This window comes from Humulus lupulus, chromosome 7 (assembly GCF_963169125.1).
Source record: "Humulus lupulus chromosome 7, drHumLupu1.1, whole genome shotgun sequence".
NCBI lineage: Eukaryota > Viridiplantae > Streptophyta > Magnoliopsida > Rosales > Cannabaceae > Humulus > Humulus lupulus.
In genome coordinates this window covers 10605030-10628581 of record NC_084799.1, presented here as the reverse complement: position 1 = coordinate 10628581, position 23552 = coordinate 10605030, and the positions used below count along the sequence as shown (strand labels likewise).

General features: G+C 34.3%; 2 protein-coding genes across 3 annotated transcripts; both read left to right on the top strand.

Moving 5' to 3' along the window:
* Nucleotides 1-1378: 1378 nt before the first annotated feature.
* LOC133790639 (uncharacterized) lies at nt 1379-7611 on the top strand. Its single transcript, XM_062228339.1, has 13 exons — nt 1379-1814; nt 1917-2088; nt 2182-2399; nt 2490-2550; nt 2794-2866; nt 3053-3130; nt 3714-3871; nt 4375-4543; nt 4993-5455; nt 5720-6178; nt 6537-6740; nt 6957-7090; nt 7218-7611. The coding sequence occupies exons 1-13, from the start codon at nt 1458-1460 to the stop codon at nt 7393-7395; spliced, it is 2724 nt and encodes a 907-aa protein (XP_062084323.1). The 5' UTR covers nt 1379-1457; the 3' UTR covers nt 7396-7611.
* Nucleotides 7612-8539: 928 nt separating this feature from the next.
* LOC133790638 (protein PIR) lies at nt 8540-21066 on the top strand. Of its 2 annotated transcripts, XM_062228336.1 has the most exons (31): nt 8540-8698; nt 8829-8912; nt 9219-9291; nt 9607-9671; nt 9843-9920; nt 10260-10379; nt 10469-10539; nt 10703-10795; nt 11114-11183; nt 11314-11378; nt 11591-11786; nt 11902-12053; nt 12927-13020; nt 13108-13320; nt 13477-13688; nt 13958-14105; nt 14841-15009; nt 15162-15238; nt 15503-15673; nt 16106-16182; nt 16287-16389; nt 16568-16687; nt 16786-16929; nt 17191-17340; nt 17491-17634; nt 17721-17808; nt 18211-18338; nt 18656-18863; nt 19568-19740; nt 20290-20496; nt 20690-21066. In XM_062228336.1, the coding sequence occupies exons 2-31, from the start codon at nt 8859-8861 to the stop codon at nt 20882-20884; spliced, it is 3858 nt and encodes a 1285-aa protein (XP_062084320.1). In that variant the 5' UTR covers nt 8540-8698; nt 8829-8858; the 3' UTR covers nt 20885-21066. The 2 variants fall into 2 exon arrangements, with proteins under 2 accessions (XP_062084320.1, XP_062084321.1); XM_062228337.1 differs by lacking the exons at nt 8540-8698; nt 8829-8912; nt 9607-9671 and having other exon boundaries at nt 9245-9291.
* The last annotated feature ends 2486 nt before the right edge of the window (nt 21067-23552 follow it).

Below are 23552 nucleotides of genomic sequence, written 5' to 3'. Positions count from 1 at the left end.
ACACTCCATAAGGATTCAATTAAAAACAATGGAGATAAATATGGTACATATTCTTTAGCTACTTTGAGCATGTTTGACATTTGATAATACTCATTCATATATTTGATAACAAACTAGTGCATTTGAGTTACAAGTTCCTTCCACAATTGATTTTCACTTATATATCATACATAATATGCTAATAAATTTATTACAATAAACAAAAAGAGAAATATACACACTAGAAATTGAGGTCGTGCAGTTTTATAATAGGGTTAGTTAGTGTAGTTTCCTTTTATAATTCACACATTATTCACCATAAGTTCAGAACATGGTTCACACACCATTCACACCAAATTCACACATGGTTCACACATCATTCTCACATTGTTCACCATAATTTCAAAACATGGTTCGCATATCATTCACACACTATTCACACTAAATTCACACATGGTTCACACCAACTTCACTTCATACATGGTTCACATTAAATTCACACCACAATCACACATGGTTCACACCAATTTCACACATTGTTCACACTGAAATTACATATGGTTCACAACAACTTCACTTCACACCAAATTCACACTAAATTCACTCCTTATTTCCCAATTAAAACATGCCTTAAGTAGTTAGAAATTTAACCAAAGTCCAAACCTTACATTCTTCTAACATGTTTCCAACCACAACCATCAAATCTCAAAGCATCAATATGACAAATTCAAAATAAACAAAGGAGTCATAAATAATATAACAACAAGGGATCCCAACAACAATACCTTGGGCTATGGTATCGGGCTTGCAAGGGGAGTGTGGAGTCTTAGGTGTTGTAAACCTTGGGCTTCTGCGACGTGGGCTCGACGATATGGCTGCGAAGAACGGCGAGGCAGCAATGTGGGTTCGTGGGGTCGGGAGCAAGCGGAGGGGATGGGGGCTGTGGTAGATTTGAGAGAGAGAGAGAAGGAAGAGTGTAAAAGGGGCTGAAAACGAAATGGGTAAAAAAAAAGGTGGATGTGGCAATGATGATGCAACTGGGAGGACATGCATCGGTGTGGGACGAGGTGGGTGCTAGCCGGAGACGACAACACCACCGCAACTTCGACGGGAAGATAGTTGGATTTGGGATGGAGGGTTTTCAACGGGAAGGGGATGAGAAGAGTAAAACTAAAATAGCGTCCTTTCTAATTATTTGTTTAACAAAGGGGTAACTTTGTCTTAAAGAGTAAAAATTGTGAAAAACTTTAACTAAGGGTTAGAGTCATAAATATAAATATGAGGATCAATAGGGTTATTTAATGTAGTTACCCATTAAGAATGGAAATATTTTTTTTTAATTTTTTTTTTTGACAAATAAGAATAGAAAGATTTGGTTTGTTCCTTTGCAAAATTCTAAAACCTTGTGAAAACGGCTAAAACCCCGGTTCCCGCGATACAGTAGCAAATGCCAGACATCTTATCCACTCCACTCCCCAATGTCTAGCCTCCTTCTCAGCTCTCACACCTTCTTCGCCACCCGCCTCAACACTCTCCCCTTTCTCTCCCCCAAACCCAAATACGACGCCGTTCTGCTCGTCCGAGCCACAGCCACCTCCGCCCCAGAGAAGCGTACCCGAAGGAAGAAGAGGCAGCCCAAGGACGATGACTCTACCGCCGAGAAAGGCCTTCGCTTCATCTTCATGGAGGAGCTCATGGTACGCGCCAGGAATCACGACGCCATTGGCGTCACTGAGGTCATCTATGACATGATCGCCGCTGGCCTCAGCCCCGGGCCACGCTCCTTCCATGGCCTGATCGTTGCTCATGTCTTCAATGGCGATACAGAGAGCGCGGTAAACTTTTTTTTTTTTTTTTGAATTTTTGTTTTGTTTTTTTTTTTTTTAAAATTCTGGGCGAAATTGAAGGATTGGACCGTCACTTTGTGCTGAATACAGATGCAATCGCTCAGGAGGGAGCTGAGCGCAGGTCTTCGTCCTCTCCATGAAACATTCGTCGCCCTAATTCGACTGTTTGGGTCGAAGGGTCGTGCTACGAATGGGTTAGAAATCCTTGCTGCAATGGAGAAATTACAATACGACATTCGTGGGGCTTGGATTATACTTGTTGGTACGGTACTTTGGTCGTTTCCGAGCTAAGCCTTGTGTATTTATATGCTGCGCTTTGTCATGATTATGTCGTTTTTCTGGTGCGTTGTGGCAGAGGAACTGGTTCGTAGTAATCATTTGGAGGATGCCAATAGGGTCTTCTTGAGGGGTGCCAAAGGTGGCTTGAGAGCTACTGATGAGGTCTATGACCTTTTAATAGTAGAAGACTGCAAAATCGGAGATCATTCCAATGCTTTAGATATTGCTTATGAAATGGAATCTGCAGGGCGCATGGCCACAACTTTTCACTTCAATTGTCTCCTTAGTGTGCAGGTATAAATTGCTTATGGTTTAACTTCATTTCATGTCAATAGAACGTTAGTGCAAGACTGATAATAATTTATCTTTCTTTGATTATTTTAGGCTACTTGTGGAATCCCTGAAATCGCTTTTGCTACATTTGAGAACATGCAATATGGAGAAGGTTCACATTTATGTTTTTATGTATGTTTAGTTTACATTTCTTTTGTGTTAGCAATCTTGTTTATGATAAAGCATTTGTAGTAATGTCAGATAACAATGTCGATATTATGGATGCTAGGGCTGCTTAAACTTTTTTTTACAATGAGAAATTTGTATTGTCTTATATGGAGTGTTCTGCAACTTTTCAGGAATACTTATTTTCTATGTTTTAGGCTTCTTTCTTACAATCTCTTTCAAATTTCAGAACCCATGAAACCTGATACAGAAACATATAATTGGGTGATCCAGGCATATACCAGAGCTGAGTCTTATGACAGGTAATTTCTCTTGTACAAAAATGAATCTGTTTTTTGTTTAGTAGCCTTCATAGAGATCACTATTGATTGTTAGTGAGTTCTAACTTTCACTTTCAAAATATAATATAAGTATATTCCTTTTTTAATTTGTATATGTTCATGAAATGCTCATTATCCTGGTGACTGGTGTTACCATATGACATGTAGAGTGCAAGATGTTGCTGAGTTACTTGGCATGATGGTTGAAGACCACAAACGTTTGCAGCCTAATGTGAAGACCTACTCGTAAGCATTTTCTTATCAAGTTTAATTTATTTAAACTCTTTCTTAAGCATGATTTTTAATGGCCATTTAATGTATTGTTACTAGTTGTTAGTACTTTTTGGCATATCATTCTGTATTCCTCATCTCCCCTATGATGCCAGATGCCACATTGTAATTGAACAATGTCTTGTGCATAGACATGCATTTTAGTAATTGAGTATGGATATCAATAATTTGAATTTACAAAATACCTTTCCTGATGAAGTATATGATCTATGTAAAAGTTGTGTAAGCCTTAATTGTTTTGGACGTGACAATGTTAACTAAATGGAAGTAAATAGGAAGAATTTTTTTTTCGTATTGTCCTTTAAAGATTAATATTCTGTTGTCTGAAACTTATTTATTGATGTTGTAGGATTTCAAATCTGCAATGTTTCCAATATAAAATTAATCAAATGGTCCATTGTTTTAAATGCATATGATATTTCTTATACTGTATGACATTTTTTGGTTTTACTTTTTGTCAGACAGGTATTCATTTCATTTTTGTCTGTAGAGCTTCATGAGTGTGTTTTTATAATAAAATGGCATTGTTCTTGCTCAGGTTGCTAGTAGAATGCTTTACCAAGTATTGTGTAATAGGAGAGGCTATACGACATTTCCGTGCCCTTAAAAACATTGAAGGGGGAACAATAGTTCTACACAATAACGGAAACTTTGGAGATCCTCTTTCTTTGTATCTTCGGGCTTTATGTCGAGAAGGTATTCACATACTTATCTTTTAATTTTCTTGGATACATAATTTCAGTCTTTGAAGTTCATCTTTTCTTTTGCTCTTGTTTTCAATATTCTGTTTTAAGCACGTGCAACCAAATTGGCATAAAAATGTGTTGCAATTTCTTTTAGTTTAGTATTTGGTAGTTGGTTAATTTACTTTTAACTTAATATTTCTAATTTTATTGTATAGATGCAATGCTCATAGCAACATTAAGCTTTCACACGTATTAAGCCAGATGACTAATTTAGGCATTTGACAGACATCGCTCTCTTAAATCTTTTTCTTTATTGCAATAGTTATCTTTTCATCATGATTTACTGGGATTGTTTTTCTTTCCCATTTTCTATTCTATTCTATTCTATTTTGTTTTCCGTTTTTGTTTTTATAATTGAATTACTGCTCATGGTTGACCTGTTATGGTTTTTTACCTATGTTATGCATGTTTCAGTTAAGCTTAAATAAATTGATAAAGTATGTTTGAATTCAGGGAGAATTGTTGACTTGCTAGAAGCTTTAGAAGCTATGGCCAAAGATAACCAACCAATTCCACCACGAGCCATGATCTTGAGCAAAAAGTATCGCACTCTCGTAAGCTCTTGGATTGAACCTTTGCAAGAAGAAGCTGAACTTGGATATGAGATTGATTATGTGGCCAGGTGTGCATATAAATAATAATTTTGTTGATGTAAAATTTCGTCCGCCCCCCCTACACTTATGAGATTGGATGTTTTTCTTCATATTTTGCTCAATATGTTCAGCTCTCAATTGTGCATTACAAGTCTACAACAATGTCTCCATCAATTTTATTCTCATTGTTAGCACTTCAAATTATTCCCTTGTCTTGAATGGATCTCCTTGTTTGTCTATTTACTTAGTGAATTTGTTGGATTCCAATGCTCCTGTTGCTATTTTCTTTTCCATAAATAAAGAAAACTCTAGAGGTATTTGACAATTCTTTATAAATAATTTGCTTGAGTTTTTGTGGCTGTGTTGTGAATATTCTGCAACAAAATAATCTTCTCTAAATTATGATCTGGCATTTTACTTTTAATTCATTTTAATGATGATATTATGAGGAGTTCACTTTCCTTTTTATATTTAACAGATACATTGCAGAGGGTGGGCTTACTGGTGACCGCAAACGATGGGTGCCTCGGAGAGGAAAAACTCCTTTGGATCCTGATGCTGCTGGATTTATATATTCAAACCCTATGGAAGCCTCATTCAAGCAAAGGTGTCTTGAGGATCTGAAAGTTTATCATAGAAAGCTTTTGAGAGCTTTACGGAATGAAGGACCTGCAGCTCTTGGAAATGTATCTGAATCAGATTATATTAGAGTACAGGAGAGGTTATGGAAAATAATAAAGGGTCCAGAACAGAATGTCTTAAAGCCAAAAGCTGCTAGTAAGATGGTAGTGTCTGAATTAAAAGAAGAGCTAGAAGCACAAGGTCTGCCAACTGATGGTACTAGAAATGTTCTTTACCAGCGTGTCCAAAAGGCAAGGAGAATAAACCGCTCTCGCGGTCGACCACTTTGGGTTCCTCCTGTCGAAGAGGAGGAAGAAGAGGTAGGCCTTTCATTATTTTATCTATTCCATTTAGTTCTCTTTTGTTTCTTTATAATTTCACACAATTTATTTAGACATGGCCACTGGCTTGTTGTGGGTGTTTCCAAATTGGGATGGCCTTCTATGTTATCGGAGATTTCTTTGATGTGCCAGTCTTTTGTTGGGTAACTTGGGTTTATGAGTAGCAAAGTTTTTTCTTTTTGGCTTGCACCTTAGGTTTCAAATTTAATTGGTAGTTACATTCAAATCTAATTTATCTTGCAGGTTGATGAAGAGCTGGATGAACTAATCTCACGGATTAAGCTGCATGAAGGGGATACAGAGTTTTGGAAACGCCGGTTCCTTGGAGAAGGCCTGAATGGTGATAATGGAAATTCCGTAAATACAGGCAAATCGGATATTGAAATTGTGTTGGATGAAGTTGATACCGTGGAAGATACCATAAATGAGTTAGAAGATGATGATGCTGATGCTGATGATGAGGCTGATGCTGATGCTGAAGCTGATGATGAGGAAGATGAGGAGGATGAGGAAGAGGAGGAGGTGGTGGAAGGGGCAGATGTGGTAGAACAAACTGAGGGCCAAGATGCAGAAAGAGTCAAGGAAAAGCGAGTTGAAGCTAAGAAACCTCTTCAAATGATTGGGGTGCAGTTGTTGAAGGATTCTGATCAAACAACAACCTCATCTAAAAAGTCAAGGAGGAGAGCCTCTAGATTTGCCGATGTATGGAAATTAGTGGTTTTTCAGATTATTATTCACATTCTTCTAAATAGTCATAGTTGAACATAGGCCCTATCCATTTCTACTTGCTTTTTCTCACGCTGTCGCTACATAAGAAAATTTCTTGTCCAAAAAAAATTGCACAGAATGAAACTATATAAAAGCATGAAGTGGTAAGCATGTGCATTTATATAGCCACAAGAAAATTTTGCCATTTTTTAAAGCCTAGATGTTAACATTTTCTTTATGTATGGTTATATACAAATTTATAGTTTTAAATGAAGAGTTTGGCATGTTATCTAACTTTTGGGATGAATTTAACATCTTCCAATATATGTCTATGGTTTACAAATGGATGTAGGATGATGATGACGATGACTGGTTTCCCGAAGATGTATACGAGGCATTTAAGGAGCTGAGGAATAGGAAGGTGTTTGATGTAGATGATATGTATACAATAGCAGATGTTTGGGGTTGGACATGGGAGAAAGAACTGAAGAAAATACCTCCTCGAAGATGGTCACAGGAATGGGAAGTTGAGTTGGCAATTAAAATTATGCTGAAGGTAAGTTCCTACCATACTATGCTCCCATCATTCTTTACTATTAATCTTCTGCTTTTCTCTTTCTTTTTTTTAATCTAATATTAAAATTTGACATATGAGAACTAAAGAAGATATGGCCTGCTTTTTGATTGGATGAACCCGGCTGATAATTCTAACTAAAGATAAGTACTGATACATATATTTTGTCTGAGACTAAAAAATTGGCATATATCGCAGGTTATAGAATTGGGTGGAACACCCACCATTGGGGATTGTGCAATGATCCTGCGTGCAGCCATAAAGGCTCCTATGCCTTCAGCTTTCTTGACGATTTTGCAGACAACGCACAGTCTAGGTTATGTATTCGGGAGGTAAGGCTGCCTTTCGGTTGCATTTCAATGTATCAAACTTGCTTACATTTTGTAGCAATGTCCTTTTCCAACACAATTTTCATCATGAATCCGTAAATTGAAGATGTTCTACTCTCATATGCTGCAGTCCCCTCTACGATGAAATCATTTCTCTCTGTGTTGATCTTGGAGAGCTGGATGCTGCCATTGCTATAGTTGCAGATTTGGAGACTACTGGAATCACAGTACCAGACGAGACCTTGGACAAGGTGATTTCTGCAAGACAGAACGAAAATTCTGCCAATAATGATGCGCCTTCGAAATGATTTGGTTTGTCATTATTTTCCTTGTTTGGTTAGTCTGATTCCAGAATCAAATATGTATTTTCCATGGCTGCCAATCGAAAGCTGAAATCCGCTGTAGTGCAGGTGTAAATTATCAGGAAATAGCTATATAAACTTACCACTATAGAAGCCTGTAAAAGCCAAAGAGGAAGATCACATTATTTTTTTGTTTGTTAGTATTGGTTCCATTTATTATTATTTTTATTTATCATTATTTTTTTTAAAACACCCACCAAGAACCTTGAAGATTAATCGGCTTATTGTAAAGCACCTTAATGATTACTTTCTAAGGTGCTTGGAAAGCCCACCATATTAACAATATAATGGACATTCAAAATTTACATAATAATAACTAGCAAATTTAATTAAAACGCCTCATATTACTGATAAATTGACAATAAGTAAAGGAAAACGCTCTTCTGGTCTCGGCTTTCATTCAAGATCAGGATTGTATATCTAAGAATATTATTTTGTTCAAATGCATTTTCATCTGTTAAGTGAATCAACTTATTAATTAATTAAACAACTAAAAACACACAAAAACTTTTAACCAAAAATAAAAACCTAAGTAATGAGAAAGCTATGCTACTACTAACAAGTTTACTCAAGATTAGAGCTACGTAAAACATTAGTTATAAATACAACATTACTTAGAAATAATAACTACATGTCATTTTTCATCTCTATTACACTTCTCTCAATCTGTTTTTTTTTTCTTTCCTCAACAATAATATTAATTTCTGAACATTAGTATAAAAAAATAAATAAATAAATAAATAAATGAGGCATATATGTATAACGTGCCACCAAACACTCGAGACTTGGATATTGTAATTTTTCCTAATTGGTGGGTGCTGAAATTTAGTAGATGCGTGACACCAAAGGAAAACAATTTATAATGCAGTCATTATAGTTGCAGCAAAAACAAGCAACAAAATACATACATATATGTACATATTTTACCATACTTTTTCATTTTAATCTTCAATAATTAATACGTAAAGAGTAAGATTTTTTTTCCCATTATTTAAAACACTACTAGATCGTGTTAGAATTAGAAAATTATAATAAAATATTTACTTAAAAAAGAAAGAAAGAAAAAATAAAGTAAATTCCAAAAATGTCCTCCATGTCCGACCCACTCGGTGTAGTAGTGGTTTCTCTAACCACTCCTATTCGGACAGCGCTTACAAAGCAGAGGAGACGAGCCAGAGTTCAGAGCAACGTCTCCTAATGCGACTCACTCACTCTCTCTCTTCCGATCTCCTCTCTCCCAAATTATCCGGTAAGCCATGAATTTTGGATAATATGTATATATATGTGTGTGAAGAGAATGTGTTGACTACTTTGAGCAATTCCATTTTCTGCTTCTGCTCAAAATGTTTGCCGAATTGCGATGATTCAATTTTTGTCAGATCGTAGCTAAGACCTCTGCTACTACTACTATGGCTGTTCCTGTGGAAGAAGCCATTGCGGCGCTATCTACATTCTCACTCGAGGTATTTCCTGTGAACACATTTTTTTTCATTTCTATTTTTGCGGAAAATGATTACTTCTTGTATGTATGTACGGGACTTAAATTTAGCTGGTGTATTATTTACAATTTTTCTGGTTAAGTTTTGTTTGAGATGCGATTATCATGTTAGCTTTGTGGAATTTGAGTAGCAATTGAATGAATTTAGCTTGAGAAACGACCTAAATGCATGTACATTTTAATCAATACATGTACGAGGGTTGAGATTTGAAGTGCAGTTCATTCTGTTTTTTATTTCTATATTTGCATAATAATGAATAAATATTCTTAGGATGAGCAAGCACAAGTGCAAGGACCAGGAATTTGGGTGTTAACAGAGAGAGGTGCAACTGAAAGTCCAATTGGTATGCGAATTTTTTTATTTTCTTCGTTTTTATTTATTTATTTTTCTATTTTGGTGGTTCTGTGAGAATAATGATGGAATGTTGCTTTTTATGTCGTGGGACATAAAAAGCTCAACTTAAATTTCATTAGTGCTACTTCAACAAGTTTAGTTATCACTATCCTTGCTTGAAAAATTATAGCTATATTAGTGTTTTGAGTTAATAGAATTTTGAAGTCTAAATGAAAACTTGCCATGGTTTTATTAGTGTTAAATGGTTGTGTTTGTAAAAGTTTGAAGTATATCTCATTTGAAAACTATTACTTCATTGTTGTAGAGTATAATGATGTTTCTGCATATCGCCTATCTCTATCAGAAGATACAAAAGCTCTTAATCAACTGGTATGAAGCTCTTTTTGTTCCTAAGGGTATTCTAAGAGCTATATTCATATAACTAACATATAATGTTACTTTAATGCATTTATTTATACAATAGTTACAATGATTACCAATCTTTTAATCTCTTATTCAATATGGTTTGATGTTCTAAATTAAACAATGCAACGTGTGCAGAATGCTCTTATTCAAGAAGGAAAGGAGATGTCATCAGTTCTTTATACATATCGCAGTTGTGTCAAAGCGCTACCTCAGGTTAATATGGTTATAGTTCAAAGTAAAACCTTCCTTTTGGATCTCAACAATACAACTCTATCACATTAGTCGTTTTCCATATTAATTAGCATCATAAAGATATATAAATTTCTATTCTTTTATAGGATATTAAAATACTTACCTTAAAATTTATTTTTTTCCTAATACTTGTGGAGAAACTTTGTTTAGTGTCACTGTTAACATTAGGTCATGTAGTTAGACTTAATCCTCGCGGTTCTGTGGTACAATTTCTTTCTGGTAAGCAAGTTGTGTGGCTTTTAACTTCTCCACCTCTTGCCATTCTGATGCTATGTATACATTGTTGAAATGATGTTGCAGCTTCCTGATTCTATGAAACAAAGTCAAGGTGACTTGTATATGGAAACGTATCAAGTTCTGGATTTGGAAATGAGTCGTCTGCGTGAAATACAGCAATGGCAAGCATCAGCTGCATCTAAAGTATAAGCTCATGTACTTTTAATTAATTAAAAAAACTGTATTATTGAGAACGAAATACTCACTTTAGTATAAATGTCATTTATCTACAGTTAGCTGCTGACATGCAACGCTTTTCTAGGCCTGAGCGACGTATAAATGGCCCTACAGTAACTCATCTGTGGTGTGTAAAATTATTCTTTTACATTCTATGCAAAACATCTTTCTATTTTTTATCCAAATAGTATGTAACATTTTAAGATTGAGCTTTTTCTTGTCTCCAATACCCATGTTCTTAACACGATGATGACCTTACCTATTTTCCTGGTGGTTATTATTTATTCCAGGTCCATGTTGAAGTTACTTGACGTTTTGGTTCAACTTGATCATCTTAAAAATGCTAAAGCAAGTATACCTAACGACTTCTCTTGGTATAAAAGGTAAGACAATAAACCGATCTCTACAACAAAACATAACTGAATTTCTTATCAGCAAGTATTTTGTTCACTATTGCTAAATCTGATAAAATTAATGCACATAGTTCTTAATTTAATTCTGCAGAATATCTGTACTAGGTAGTATACATTACTGTACGAAATACCTAGAAATATTAAAGGAAAGATAGCATGTTAAGTAATTTCAATGGCTGCTACCCATTGAAAATTTAATTACTTCATATTCTTTTAAAGAATATACACTTCACAAAAAAAGAGTGCCATTTGATGATAAATCCTTATGTCTTATGGGTAATTTGTCAGGACATTCACACAAGTCAGTGTTCAGTGGCATGACACTGATTCAATGAGAGAGGAATTAGATGATTTGCAGGTGCGTGATCCTAGTACTCTTACTTAATCCATATAATGGAACCATTTGGGTTTTTGTTAGTTATTATTAACAAAAAATATAATCAATAAGATATTGCAATGTAGTAATAACCTCCATTTTCATCTGTCAGATTTTTCTAAGCACACGGTGGGCTATTTTATTAAATTTGCACGTTGAGATGTTCCGGGTGAACAAGTATCCGATATAAACCACACATGTGACCCTGCATATTTTCATATGATGTGAAGAAATTTTTTTCCATCAACTTCCTTGATTTTTCTTCTATACTCAGGATTTTTTTTAATATGCGGAGATATGAAATAATTTTCTCTGCCATTTGTGGCACGTAGTTGAAGGGTCATATCTTATTGTTTGTTATCTCCCTTGAGCTCCTTAACTTGATTTAGTGTGGAGGACATTCTTCAAGTTCTCATAGTCTTTGCTGTTGAGTCACTTGAGCTGGATTTTGCACTTCTGTTCCCGGAACGACACATTCTACTGCGAGTTTTGCCTGTTCTTGTTGTCTTAGCAACATCATCAGAAAAGGATAGTGAGTCTCTATACAAAAGGGTGAAAATCAACAGACTGATAAACATATTTAAGGTATTGTACAATAACTTAAAGTGGCACATAACACATGGGTTATCATATATGGAATAATTGATTATATTTAAATATTTAGAAAGTTTGCTTTGGTAATTTTCTTAATCTTTTGCAGAATGATCCAGTCATTCCCGCATTTCCAGATCTTCATCTTTCTCCTGCTGCAATTATGAAAGAGTTATCAATGTATTTTCAGAAGTTTTCTTCTCAAACCCGTCTTCTTACTATTCCTGCACCTCACGAGATTCCAGTGCGCGAAGTACAAGAATATCCTTTGACATAGAATCTTGTATTTTTTTTTTGCTCTATATGCTGTTCAAGTCACCGGCTGATACTCTGTGTACCACCTTCCTTGTGAGTCAAGTCACCGACTCATCCATATACCATCTTTCTTGTTAGCTTAGCATCCTTATTGACAGAAAAAATACGTCTCATCATGGACTTGTGCGCTTTAACATTTATTTAAGGGTAGGTAACCATTTGGTACCCTGTGTTTTTGCAAAGTATCATTTTGGTGCCCTCTGTTTTCAATAATGCTCATATGGTACCCTGTAATTTTAAAATCCTACATATTTGGTACCTTAAACTCAAATTTAATTAATAAAATTTTACTAATTTAATCAAACTGCTGTCAATTATGTAAGTTCCAAATTTAAATTTAATTACTTAATTACATATAACTGATGATAGTTTGATCATATTGACAAAATTTTATCTATTAAATCTGAGTTTAGGGTATCAAATATGTATAATTTTAAAATACAGGGTATCATATGAGCATTATTGAAAACAGAGGGTACTAAAATGATATTTTGCAAAAACATAAGGTACCAAATGAGTAAATTCTCTTTATTTAACCTTCTTCTTTCTACAGTCAGCAATACATTTGTAATATATTCTCTTTAAAAAAATAAAAATAAACTAACATTGAGTTTTTAATGTACATGTCAGGATAATACAGCCACACTCAAACTTTTTATAACATTTCTAGAGTGTTTTACTCTATTTGGTCTATCTAGAACTGTTTGGCAATTTCAAAAGAACATAATTCTTAAAAGGTTTTGGTTTTTGTGTGAAGCCTTGACATATTTTAAAGCATTACTTTCTGTCTCCTTTTTAGTGAAGCCTTGACATTATTACTTATCAGAGACATTATCTGATCATTAATCACATTGGATCTATCCGTGCTGAGCATGATGACTTTACTATTCGTTTTGCTTCCGCCATGAACCAGGTGCTCTCTGGTTCTCATATGAAGATCCTCACTTATGAGTCATTATGAAAAGTAGATTCGCCATTTTACCTAGACTTCTTTTTGCAGCTCTTGTTGCTGAAATCAGCGGACAGTGCAGATGCTGAGTGGTGCAAAGAAGTTAAGGGAAGCATATATGATATGGTTGTTGAAGGTTTTCAGATTTTAAGCAGATGGACTGCACGCATCTGGGAACAATGTGCATGGAAGTTTTCTCGGCCCTGCAAAGATGTTCCTCTGGAATTACAGGAGGCATCAGCATCTTTTTCTGACTACGAAAAGGTATCATCTCCAATAGATGTAGAATTGAAACGGATTCTCTAATTTTTGGCCTCCTCCAAACACCATACTTAGCATGATAGATGCTGGTTTGGCCACCCCACTATAGTGCATGCTCCAACTGCAGATACTGACTTGATTTTTCCTTTTGTATTACAGGTTGTACGATATAATTACAGTTCAGAGGAAAGGAAAGCCCTGGTTGAACTTGTTAGCTATGTTAAAAGCATTGGATCCATGATGCAGCAATGTGATACATTGGTGGCTGATGCTTTATGGGAAACAATACATGCAGAGGTCCAGGATTTTGTCCAGAATACATTGGCTACTATGTTGAAGACTACCTTTCGGAAGAAGAAGGATCTCTCTAGGTGGGATTTTACTTTGCATTTAGTTATTTAAATGGTTAACATTTTTGTTATTTACTCTGATTGACTCAATTGGACATTAAGTTGATGCTACCCTGATATACACTATGCCTAGAATTATTACATTAGTAAGACAACAAATTTCCAAATGAAAATATTTCCTTTCCTGAATTTCAAGGCAAATTCATTTAATATCCTATTGTGTATATTAGTTATATTACGAGTAGGATGTTCCAAAAAACTTATATGTTGATTTGATTGCTAATTTTCAGGATTCTTTCTGATATGCGGACCCTTTCAGCAGATTGGATGGCAAACACAGGCAAGTCTGAATCTGAGATGCATTCTCTGCAGCATGGAGGGGAAGAAAGCAAAGGAAATGTATTTTTCCCTAGGCCTGTTGCACCAACTGCTTCTCAGGTTTCTTTTCTCTCACTTTTAATTAATTTTTCTATTTTTGTGTGTTTTAATTCTTTGATGTTAGCTCAGTTTCTATTATCAAAATAATTGTAAAAACTTATGTTTGAGATGAATTGGACTAAAGGAAACACTTTATGATGAATTGGTTCAAATTTTTTCACTTAACTATTAGGGCAATATCTTTGTACACCTTCTTCTGTTTGTATTATTCTTGTCAGTAATAATACAAGTTGTGGTGCTTTGTTTCTGAAAAAACTACTAGGGCAATATGATGTTCGTGTTCGCATATGTTTACATGTCCGTGTTCAAATTTTTGAGATCTGCCCCTGATCTCTTACCTTTGTATTTTCACTATTATTAATACAAAGAAGTTTCTTTTTAAAGAAAAAAAAAGAAAGTCTACATGTGTGAGAATCAGACACGATCATCATTACATACAGTACTGATTTTCTACTCAGGCATGCAAAACACTTGTTTGCCTGGGCTCACACATATAAAATGTAGACATAAATTGTGCATCTTTGATTTAAATCCTCTTACACATAAATGAAAATATAAATATCCGAACACAATATTCTATGAAGCTATAAGGAGGTGGTGTAGTCTTCGTGTTAAACTTTATACCATCTATGCGTTTGGGATAGCTGATACTTCCATTGATGTTGAACTAATTAACAAGTTAATTTTCCTAAAAGAAAGAGGGAAGAAATTGATAAGCTCTTTTTCTATATTTAGGTCCATTGCTTGCAGTTTTTGATATATGAGGTGGTTTCTGGTGGTAATCTGAGGAAGCCTGGAGGGCTCTTTGGGAATAGTGGGTCTGAGATTCCAGTCAATGATATGAAACAGTTGGAAACCTTCTTTTACAAGCTCAGTTTTTTCTTACATATATTGGATTACTCAGGTATTTTTGCTTAGTCAACTTTGGCCCCATTTTCCTAAGAGTGTCCATATCACACATGTAACCCAGCCTTTGAATTTGTCGAAGTTGATAAGCTAGATTAACTATAATTAATATTATGATATTATCTTACCTTCATGTGATTCTATGCGCAGCAACCGTTGCAACTTTGACAGACCTTGGCTTCCTATGGTATAGAGAATTTTATTTGGAATCATCTCGTGTTATTCAGGTATAAACAACTTTATAGCATTAGAATTGGAGTCTTCTTAAACTTGAAGTAGTATATGTAGCTGAAACATATATACAGAGGGATACTTTTAAATAGATACAATTTCTAATGATTTCATAAATTGTGAAATGTTTGCATTCTTATTTGTTATTTATTTTTTTGTTGTACTCACTCGATTTTCTTAAAAGTTATTACTTTGCTGTTCTGACTAATCATCAATAGTCCTGTTTATTTTATTGAAACATTTTTATTCTCCTTGTTCAGTTTCCTATTGAATGCTCTCTTCCCTGGATGTTGGTGGATTATGTTCTTGAGTCACAGAACGCGAGTCTTATTGAGAGTGTTTTAATGCCATTTGACATCTATAATGATTCAGCCCAGCAAGCATTAATTGTCTTGAAACAACGTTTCCTCTATGATGAAATTGAGGCTGAGGTATAGAAATTTCTGAAGTAGTTTGAGACATTGTAGTTTTATTCTTGTATTTCCATTTATCCTACTGGGCAATAAGTATTCTCTTACCTTGTTTTACCGTCCGCTATATTCTTTCCTTGATGATTGTTTATTGATCTTTGAAAATGTTATCCTTTGGCTAATATTTAGTACAAACGAGTTATGATAATCATTTATTACAAAAGCAGAGTCTTCTGGAAATTTTGCCCAAGTCGTGTGAATTTTCTTCAATCAGATGTTTTAATTTTTTTTAATACATGTTTTAGTTTGGACCAATAAATTCCCTTGCTGGATCGAAAGCATCTTCTATTACGTTATGGATATTCTCTTACACTGCCACTCATGGATATACTTTTTGCCTTCCCAAAGTAGTTTCTTGACGATTCGTCATATCGTTTTTTTTTTAAATTATAGGTGGATCACTGCTTTGACTTATTTGTTTCTAAACTGTGCGACACTGTATTTACATATTACAAGAGCTGGGCAGCGAGGTTTGTGTTTTTTCTCCTGTGCCACCGGAATATGAATGCTATTATTACTCCTTTTACAGGAACTATGAGATAGCTAATAAATATTGTTGTTCATATATTTGCAGTGAATTACTTGATCCCTCATTCCTCTTTGCATCAGATAATGGTGATAAATTTTCTATCCATCCTATGAGGTTTACTGCACTCCTAAAGATGACTAGAGTGAAGGTAAATAATATTTTTTAGTTTGTTATCTAGAAAAAAGGAGGGGGGGGGGGGGGGGGGGGGGCGCTTTTATTACTAGATAGTAGAAATTTATGCTTATTTATGTTTATGGGGTTTGATATCATAAGATCAACATCTTTAACTTTGGCTCTCTCCACTTCTATGTACTTGTTAAATACAGCTACTTGGGAGGACAATTAACTTGAGAAGCTTGATTACTGAGCGGATGAATAAGGTTTTTAGGGAGAATCTTGAATTTCTCTTTGATCGTTTTGAGTCTCAGGACCTTTGTGCTATAGTCGTAAGTTGATTGACTTTATTTGTCTTTGTCATGGAGCATTGAGAGACACCTCCTTTCTTTCTTTCTTTTACTCATTAAATGTGATTTTATGGTTTCAGGAGTTGGAAAAGTTAGTGGATATTTTGAAGCATGCTCATGATTTGCTATCAACAGATCTTTCAATAGATTCCTTCAGTTTGATGATGAATGAGATGCAAGAAAATATATCTCTCGTGTCATTTTCTAGTCGACTTGCTTCACAGGTTTAGTAACATTTTCTTTATTCTAATATGATAGGCTTTCCAGCTGACTTGTGTCACTTGAGAGGCATTTTCTTTTAGCTTCAAATTAATAGAATGAGTAGAGGTAGTTTCTTTTAGCTTCAAATTAATAGAACGAGTATTCACACGCACACACACAAAAGGATCTTATTTACTGTGTGGGAAAATTTAAGACGCAATTTTTAAAAAAAAAATATTGGAGCGTTATTGTGAGTTTTCTCTTAATCAATTTATGTCTTTCAGATATGGTCAGAGATGCAAAATGATTTCTTGCCAAACTTTATCCTTTGCAACACTACTCAGCGTTTTATTAGATCATCGAAGGTTCCACATGTTCCTGTGCAAAAGCCATCAGTTCCCTATGCAAAGCCTAATTTCTATTGTGGTACTCAAGTAAGAATCTATTTCCCATGCACCACAAGTAATATCAGAGATCAACTTTTATGTTTTTTTCTAATAACTAAGTATAATAATGCTTTCCATCAAATATTTGATTTCCCTGGATAGTCTTATTTTCTGCTACATTGGCTTTTGGCGTGATAGGAATTAAATTTGGCTCATCAAAGTTTTGCACGGCTTCATAGTGGTTTCTTTGGAATTCCTCATTTGTTCTCCATTGTCAAGCTTCTAGGATCGAGATCTCTGCCTTGGCTTATTAGGGCACTTCTTGATCATATATCAAATAAGGTGTTCCTCCTATCCATTACAAGTCCTTATTCACATCCAGTATTTCAAAACAAAATAAATTTATGATCTCTTCCTGCTTGCTTCAGCTAACAACACTTGAACCAATGATCACTGGATTGCAAGAATCATTGCCAAAGTCCATTGGATTGCTTCCTTTTGATGGAGGTGTGGCAGGTACATGATGTTATTATACTTGAACTTGAAGACTTTTCTTTAGAGTTTGTTTATAAAATTAAGTATGTCGGTGTCCTTGCTTTTGCTATAATTTTACTGAAGTCTTCAAAATGGACTGGAGATGCCTGAAACATGATACGTGTCATATCCAACACTGAGACCCTTATAATATAATTGTTGTTATTGCTGCTGAAATGTTATGTTGCAAATCGACCATTCTCTTGTGGCATTTTATACCTAAAATCAAGTGAAATTTATTATTATTTCTAATCACTAATAGATGTTTTATGTTTTCTAACATATGTTTCTGTTTATATTGCGTGTTCTTCAAATTCAATATTATTCTTTTAAGAGTTTTTGGATAATATTTCCTGATCTGTGTGAAGATTTCTCTATGCACAGGTTGTATGAGGCTTGTAAAAGAACATCTTAATTGGGGAACAAAATCAGAGCTCAAATCAGAGGTTCTCCTGGGGATAAAGGAGATTGGAAGTGTGTTATATTGGATGGGGCTTCTTGATATAGTGTTGGTTGGTATCCCATATGCTTAATTTTACATATTTGAGATGATTATAAATCAAAACCCATATTGTAAGTATAACGGACATCTAAAGTAATGTGCAACAGGAAAAGATCACAATCATATATAAGAACATTAAACCTGAACTTTGTCCAAATGCACTCAAAATGAGTTTAACACGGAAATATTATGGAGAATTCCTTTGCCAGAATTTGTCATATTATGGGAGGATGAACCTAATTCATACCATCTAATTGGTTAGTTAAAGTTGAAATAAGTGTTTCTGGCCACTTGAATCTTATTGTTGCCATCTCACATGCTGAACAGAGAGAAGTAGATACCTGGCACTTCATGCAAACAGCCCCTTGGCTGGGTTTACTCCCCAGTGCAGATGGGCAAGTATTACATTCTCAAGATGGTGGAGATAGTCCAATTGTCAGTCTCTTTAAATCAGTCACTGCTGCAATATTATCTAAGCCAGGGTGCCCAAATCCAACCTCTTTCAGCACCCTATCAAAACAAGCAGAAGCTGCAGGTACAGAGCTGAACATTCAATATTTCGAAAACTCATTGTATGTACAGAGCTGAACATTCAATATTTCAAAAACTCACTGTATGTATATATCATCGATTCTCAGGTAGTTCAAATGGTCATACATGTGGTTTGCTCTCATAAAGTTTGAGATTCGAGTTTTCTTGAACATCTACATAGCTATTCCTCAAATATTGTAGGGTTAGGCGGAGAGTAGTTTAAATATGCATCAATTATCAATATCCTCTTTTGATTTTTTTTTTTGGGGGCAAAATCTTTTGAATTTGATGCAGTGTCAAGGTGGTCTTATAAATTATTTTTTGGATTGTAACTACTTTGAGCTTTGAAATTGCGACAAAGTGGTTCCCTGGAAGTTTGGGTTAAATTTTTACCAAGTATTGTGATTATGGTTTTCTTCACTAGTGAGTTTCTTCCCATATATTTAGTTCAGTGCTCTTTTGGGGCAAGATAGTTTTAACACTTGTTGCTTGCTTTCTTTGCAACATTGTTGTCATGAGACATCATCAAGCTGTGCAGATATTAGTTTAATTTGAATGTTGTCTGTGAGAAATCAAAACATTTACTCGGAATATTTTCAGCCTTCAATAATGACGATCACTTAAATTCTCCGCTTCCTAAATTGATATGTGAATCTTGCTTCTATCTTTATAGTTCATTTAAAATATTGAAGTGTCCTCCAATTGCAGATCTTTTATACAAGGCAAATATGAATACTGGAAGTGTGCTTGAATATGCCCTTGCCTTTACAAGTGCAGCATTGGATAAGTATTGCAGTAAATGGAGTGCTATTCCCAAAACAGGATTTGTTGACATTACAACTTCAAAGGATTTCTACCGAATATACAGTGGGCTTCAAATTGTAAGGAAAAGTTTCAAGTGGTTTTTATTTATTTATTTTTATAATGGCATACTTCTTAAATTCTGAGTGTATGTGTTGCCTCATTTTTAGTGCGATTTCTTTTGAGATCGTGAAGAAATTATCTTGAAAGCCAAACTACAGATGTGAAAACATATTGCTTTTTAGTATATGGCTAGTCTCAAAGCTGTTGCTTTAATTTTTCTTGATCTTTTTGCAACCCTCTACATTTTAAACTCGTGGAAGGTTATATTTAGGTCTAGCTCTGCAATTTGGCAGAATGCAAAGTTGAGGAGACTAACAGCTTTGATACAGATCCCTGAGATAATGTCAATCAATAGCCACCACATTCATTTTACTGCTAGAAAGTATATTACAATAATGTACATGCAAGGGCACATACATATGCGTAAGCAAGTTTGACTTCTAATATTCTTTGGGAATCCATATTAGAATGGTCGGTGATTGGGCTTCGGTAGGCCAATATTATGGAAAAATTGAATATTGTATATCGCGTATTCCTGCTAATATGTCATAATCCTTGAATTGTAGGGATATCTGGAAGAATCTGGGCAAGTCTCTTCAAACAATCATGAACTGCTGGGTGATTCAGTAGCGTGGGGTGGTTGCACCATGATATATTTGCTTGGGCAGCAGATACATTTTGAGCTTTTCGATTTTTCACATCAAGTCCTCAATGTCGCAGAAGTAGAGACTCTGTCATCTACACAATCACCCAGGAATCCTCACTTTTCCCAGGTATGCAAGATTGCCTTCTATTTCTTTTAAAAAAAACCATCCGTCTATTTTAAGCTTATAGCACTAAGATTTCAAAATCAATAATCAGGCTCATGCATGCATGTTAGTATTGTAGCAGCAGAGACTATACTAAACTAAAATCATGTGTGTTTTATATAATCTTTTGATAAAATGTACTGTTGTTTGGGTGAAGGGATGGGAGTCCCTAATAGAATCAATGAAGAAAGCAAGGAGGCTAAACAATCACGTATTTTCTATGCTAAAAGCACGTTGCCCTCTTGAAGACAAAACAGCTTGTGCTATAAAGCAAAGCGGTGCCCCTCTCCATCGGATTAAGTTCGAGAATACCATCTCAGCCTTCGAAACACTGCCACAGAAAGGGGCTTAAGCCGTGAGATTTCTTGCAATTCCATCAACTATTGATTTCTTTTTGTTTTCTTCCTAATCTGTAATTAAATATAGGGTGGTGAAGTACTAAAGTGTTTTCGTTAATGTTGTTCCATTAACTAAACTCTATTTAGAACTGAATACTAGGTGAAAAAAAAAATAGAAGGTAGGCACGGGTGAAAATGGCATCTTTATTCTTTCTTTCTAATTCTATTTATTTCTATTGTTGTGCATTATGGAATATAGTTTTCTTTGTTAGAAGGTCAAGTCGTCATTCAAATACAAGATTCATTATGAGTTGGACAAATTAGAAGACTTAAAAACAGGGTAACTTTTGTGCTCTTTCGATTGTTGAATTTATTTAAGCAAAGCACTTACCATTCAATAATGAATTACTTCTTTTTTCTTTATCGTGGTTACCATCTTCATGCCAGTGATGCCACCAGCTCTCACTTTTTCAAAATAATAATAACAATACGCGTTGGAACTTTTTGCCATGAATCAATAGCTTATTTGAGTTTTGAGACCACGTTTGAACACTTTAACAACATGGTTAATCTTTGTTCTACTTGATAACTTTTTTACGAATATGTAGAGGACAATTTTTTTTTTTTTTACTTTTAAGAGTATTAATAATAAAAACAAAGATTAACGTTCATCTTTAATGAATTCTTGTAATAATTTGATGTCTCATGTCATCTTTACTATGATTATCTCAATCTCATGTCACTAAAGTCATATCTATGTGTGCTAATCTTTAAAAATCATATTGAAAACTAATCATAATTCCTTGTTAGGTCCAAATCTCAGTAATTAAAGCAACTCTAAATTCTAATATTGTTTCGCCATGTGAACCGGTCAATGCCAAAGGAACCGTAAAGCAAAGCGAATATGACTAATACAAGACCAACAGTCATACCACCGAGTGATGATTTTGATGGTTAAGCCAACTATTGCATAACTCTAATTCAATAGTCTTTTCTCTTCTTTTTTTTTTCTTCTGAATCTGTAATGTATGTAATATTTGCTCTGTTCAAATATGTTCTGGGATTATTATATTTTATCTTTTTGAGAAATAAAATGAAATCCAAGAACCATAATCATATCTAGTATTTACATCTGCAATTCAATACCATGTGGAAAGATACCTTTCCAATGGGGCAAGCTCCAACTCCAAAGACTCCAATCTAACGATATGAGGGGATTAGCTGTACCTGGTTAGCCTGCATTTGAGAAATATAAAAGGGTTTTATGCATCAATAGTCAAATTTCTCTGCTACAATAATATCAACTAGGTCAAATATATATATATATATATGTATATTTATTAAAATGACGGGTTATTTATGCAGTGCAGCTAGGAGCTTACAGACATATTTAATCTCTTTATTCTCAATAAGCTTAACTAGTCAATCACTAAGAAATTTCAGATATTAAATTATGCTACTTTTATTTAATGATAACCTTCAATATTATCTAAGTAATGATTGGATGGCATGAAAGGTGTTTCTTAATCACATCTTCCCTCATATTTTGGTATAATATCTTAAATATAACAAAAGAAGTCTTTCTCCATGTACGGTGGTGGTTGGTGAAACCTTAGCAAATATTCAAAGACTTTAAACTAAGTCTATGATTGGTGAAACCTTAGCAAATATTCAAAGACTTTAAACTAAGTGTATAATATTAGCACCATTAAAATTAATTAAAACCAACTTGCCATATACATACGGTATAACTCTTCAATATATCCCTATATTTTTTTACTTTTTGTGGTGCATGGAAGAGGAGTATAATCTAAATTATTATTTATCCTAATTATATATTTAATACTTACTCAGCTCATTCTGTAATTACCAATAAAAAGTCAGGGTGTGGAAGATGATCCTTACGTCTTATTATATCTACACTAAAAAAAAATACTAAGATTTACAGATCTTTAAATCTAATTTTTTGTCCCATTACTAAAAATTTGATACAATGTCATTATTCATTCATGTGTGAATCATCTGAATTAGCTAGTTTGTTCTCAAAAAAATTAATTTGTTCTCAATGGAGTTAAGTATTAAAAAAAAGGCTTATTAGGATTTTTTTTCTCCGGAACTATTATAAATCCAAATCGTGCCTCCATAGTTTTTTAGCATGTTAAAAATTCTCCTTGAATTATTTACGTTCCTAAAATATGTGACTTTCGTCCAATTTCTCTAATGGAATAGTGATGTGGCAGTTTGGACGCCGATGTGGTATTACTATTATCATTACCCAACTGACTCCCCGAATTTTAAATTTTTTTAAAATTAAACAATCTTTTGAATATTAAAAAAGGAAAAAAAAACCATTAAACCAAAAATCAATTGAAATTAAAAAAAATTGTTGGTGACAAAAAAATTGGCTTATGTAACTCCCCGCGTTTAGGGCACCAAGTAAAATTCGGGTTTACGGTAAATTTTATTTTCAAAAACTTTATTTCCAAGTATTTTGATACTTGTAAGAAATATGGTATGTCTTGTATGTACGTTATGTGTTTAAATATTGGTTATTATATAATAAGTTTGGTTATGCAATCAAACTAAGACTGCGGTCGCGGACCGAGTCAAAATCCCTAATCAGGTGAAAATCTCGGATCTAAAATATTCTCCAATAATTATAACGAAAGGAAAATTAAGTTG